General features: G+C 44.0%; 1 protein-coding gene across 1 annotated transcript in view; it reads right to left on the reverse strand.

Moving 5' to 3' along the window:
- Positions 1–1,707: 1,707 nt before the first annotated feature.
- Positions 1,708–4,155, reverse strand: part of poln (polymerase (DNA directed) nu) — a 31,043-nt gene continuing 28,595 nt past the window's right edge. Inside the window, 5 exon segments of the mRNA XM_031850954.1 lie at positions 1,708–1,821; positions 2,127–2,188; positions 2,473–2,540; positions 2,980–3,058; positions 3,249–3,359. Of these exon segments, the coding sequence (XP_031706814.1) occupies positions 1,729–1,821; positions 2,127–2,188; positions 2,473–2,540; positions 2,980–3,058; positions 3,249–3,359 (413 nt within the window). The 3' untranslated portion in view covers positions 1,708–1,728.

The raw sequence follows: 4,155 nt of genomic DNA on the forward strand, positions 1-4,155 counted from the left end.
CATGGCAGCTAGGGGAAGCTCATGCTGTTGCCCTTGACAACTGGAGTCTTCGGAGGGACCGGCTCCTGTTAATGGTACGGGTAATTAGAGTCAAATCAACTCAGTCATGAGCTCATTCGTCTTTAAAACAACACCAATGTTCAAGGCAAACACACGTTCTCCATCATGCTTTTATTTTGTTTAGTCAACTAGAAGATAACTCAATCAGTCTTGACCATTTTAACGGCTAAAATATATATAAAAAAGAAGCTGGAGGTGGAGCTAAAGTGCAGTGTGAGCATCCTGTGTATAGTAAACAACTAAACAAGAGTTTAAAAAGCATTAAAAACTGCTTTATTCGTGGTTTTACGTCCACACCTATACACTCCAAAAGAGCAGAGTGCCCCCTCTTGCACAGTCTTACGCTCCCCTCTCAGAGGGGGGACGGCCGTGCACCCTTAAACCAGGAACAATGAGAGAATAGAGGGGCAGATTTCCATAACACTGTCCCATCCGCTCTGGCACTGAACTGCTCACAGCGACCTGGTGACAATAGCTCCACTCGCATTCCCATCAGCGGGTTCAACAGGCAAGGTGAAGGTCTGCTCCACTGTAAAGAGAAAGGAATGTAAATACATGACAGGACAGATGCCACCTTTGTGCCAACCTAAAAAGGTGGCAACTCCGTAAATTAGCAGCCAGCATGAGATGACATTTTAAATAGGTAATGGGGGTGAGGCTTTGTTAAAAGACCCTTTTTGCAGACTTAAAGGGTCTTAATTGGAGGACAGTATAAAAGGGGCCAGAAGAGTGTCGCTGCGGCTGCCAGAGACGAGGAAACTCAGTCAGTGTGCCTGGAAGCCGGTGGCTGTGAGTGTGCGGTGGGCGTTTCTTAAATGTGCGTTTGCTTGTGTACGAGCATTCGTGGAATGTGTGTGTGTGACAGAGGCACCAACAAGACAAAGGGGAGAGTGGGGTAGAGCCGAGGGAGCGGATGAAAGATGAGCTGCTGGATGCACACGGCTGAGCAAAATTAGATCATCTGCTTTCAATCAGCTGAATGGAAAAAAGGTGATGCTTATTAGAGAAAGCGTTCCTGAAAATAGCACGACTTTATGGCATTGACGTACCAGAATATCTGCTAAATACGCCTGAGTTTTAAAAAATATTGTTGAGGATTAAGGATTAATAAAGTGGGTGAGAAAGGTCAGTGGGTTTAAGCTCCTGTAACAGACGATTTATTCAGCACGAACAAAGCAGGAAGACAATAAATACATGAAGTTTTTCAAGAACACAGTACACCATATTACAGGTATATATATATATCATGCAACAAATATCATGCTCTCAATTTCTCAAGAAACAAGGCAGAGAAAACAGCATTGGTCTTAACAGGAGAGTGTGAAAACGAAGGAGGAGGAGGAGGAGGAGGAGGAGGAGGAGGAGGAGGAGAATGATCTAGACTGTGGCTCCTGCCGTTGCCCTCGGATACGGATGGAGTGAAAGCAAAAGGAAGCTGCAGCTGCCTGGTTTCCATGGCAATAAGGATGCAGGACAAGCGAAGAGAACGAGGGAGTGAGAGAGATGGACCGAGCAGAAAAAAAGAGAGAGAGAATATGAGAAGGTAATGAGTAAGAAGAGGCAGAAAGATGATAACAAGAGGGAGAAAGAGAGAGCAGAGGAAGAAAAGTACAAAGAGGAGGTGAAAGGGGGGGTAGAGAGAGAGAAAGGAAGGGAGGGAGGGAGGACTCAATGAGAGGGAGAAGGAGACATTGTGGGGATATTTAGCTCAGACATGGATCCCCAAGACTTGCCACTGGAGACCGCCACCTTCAGGGGGACCTGTAAAACACACGCACACACACACGCACACGCACAGGCACAGGCACACACACAGGCACACACACAGGCACACACACAGGCACAGGCACACATAGGGAAAGGTGTCAGTGCGTCGTTCATAATGACCTACATTGATTTTCACTCACATAACTTGCCGAACAGAAGAGCAGCAACAAAACTGATGGTGATTTAAAATCACAAATTAAAATGAAAGCTATTATTTTGAAAATCTTAAAAAAATAAAATAAAAAAACTGACACTATTATACGACTGAATCACTTTAACTTCTGGTTCCCTTTACACACCTGAAGATGGACTCCTAGGTGGTCTATGTGCTGAAGGGACTCCATGGTGCTCCTCACCAGACCTGCACACCAAACAACATGTATGAATTATCATAGCAGTGCCCATGGCCAATGCATTGTGGGTAATGTAGGCACAGGTAAGCAAGCAAGAAGAATGTGTGAAATAATAAATGTATCCATCATGAGTCAGACTTATATGAGTGCAAAACAAGCTTTAACGTCCAAAACTAATTTACTTTTTTTTAATATACAGTATTCTTCACTGTACAACTACATGGCGTCATAGGTACAGAACATTAGTGTCTTTGATACGAGTTATAACTAATATTGGAAGTTGCAAATTGACCTGCAAACTGATCCAGCTGGGAGACCTCCACCTCGTACAGAAGCTCATCGTGGAGCTGTGCTACCAGCCTGCAGTTACAAAACACATTCAGAGATACACAACACATCAACCACTGAGACGATTCCTTTAACTGCTACTGAAAATGTGGCATCTTCATTCGTCCCTCCCGTACTTTGCATCCTGCTCTCCCAACACACTCGTTTAATTCTGGTATATTTAGGCTCCTGGCTTCGAGTGTGTTTACTCGAGCTAAATGTTTGCCGTGTAACAGCAGCGATGCTTTGAGAAAACTCAACGCTACAAATGGAGTTGGCTGGTAGAACAGTGAATGTGGTTCATGTGCTCTGGCATGACAGACTCAGTCAGTTCCTCTTTACGACAGCACTGTGCCGGTGTGTTTTCAGAAGGGACTACAGTGTGAAGAGCCAGTGTGTACTTTGTAGTGAAGGAGACGGTGTTTGTAATGTGAGCGTCTTCAGTCAGTAGTGGCACGTTTAGAGGTTGTACCTGGCAGAGAGCGAGCTGGAGGAGGACACCAGGTTGAAGATTCTGATCATGGCCATCTTACAGAGATCAGCAGCAGAACCTGCACACACAAACAAAATCACACACACGTCTGCTGGAGTCCAGAGGATGAATGGAGTCGATGGATGAGATGTATGTTCAAATGATTTACAATGATTTTATCCACAAACAGCTCATTTCTGTCGACTCTCAGCCACTTCCTGATCATTAGAAGTGTAATATTTCGGTCACAGACCTGTCGGTCGTCCTACCTTGGACCACAAAGTTGACTGCCTGCCTCTCCGCCTGCATGCGGACGCCCCAATCGGACGAGTTGATGTTAGGGAGGGTCCGTCGACGGCCCATGATGGAGAGTACGTAACCTAAAGAAAGATTAAAAAAAAAATAAAAAATCAATTGTCATCATTCTGAACACAATACATGTGCGGGTTGATCGTGCCTTCAGTCAACTTTGATCAAATCTGTCCATAAGGGCAACCGAGCTTGAACTACAGCTATGCCACTATATAATACTGTATATATATATATATATATTATAAAATATGTTTTTTATTTAGAGTCAAACAGAAGCCAAATATAAGTTTAAATTTGAGGTGTCTCAAGATAATTAACAGGTATGTTTACATTTTTCAGTTAAAGGAGGATGCTTGTTCAAAGCCAAGACAAGTCCAGGTCAAAAATAAGTAGAAAAACTGTCTCAAGACTAAATCAACTGTGTGCACTACTTTTACGACTACATTTCTGAACCATCTCACTCCTTCCAGTCAGTGTGAGTCATCCACAACGACACGCTGAGAACAACTAAAGCCACAGAGTGACGAGAGGAGAAGAGTTTCATGAAAAGCCATTCGTTGATACAGCGTTATAGGTGTGTATGGTAACAGCAGGTTTACAATGACACAAGCGTACACACGTACACACGTACACACGTACACACACACACACACACACACCCTGTTATCCACATGATTCACATACAAAAGCAAAGAGAAACACCCCTCACATTCCCAGTACAGTCAAACAAACACACACGGGAAGGCAACACAAGAATGTGCAGTGACGTGATATGCACATTATACACAAACACACACATGATCAAATGCAGGTATGCCACACACACACACACACACACACACACACACACACACACACACACAC

The sequence above is a fragment of the Anarrhichthys ocellatus genome, unplaced genomic scaffold, assembly GCF_004355925.1.
Source record: "Anarrhichthys ocellatus isolate YVR2014 unplaced genomic scaffold, GSC_Weel_1.0 scaffold11, whole genome shotgun sequence".
Taxonomy (NCBI): Eukaryota; Metazoa; Chordata; class Actinopteri; order Perciformes; family Anarhichadidae; genus Anarrhichthys; species Anarrhichthys ocellatus.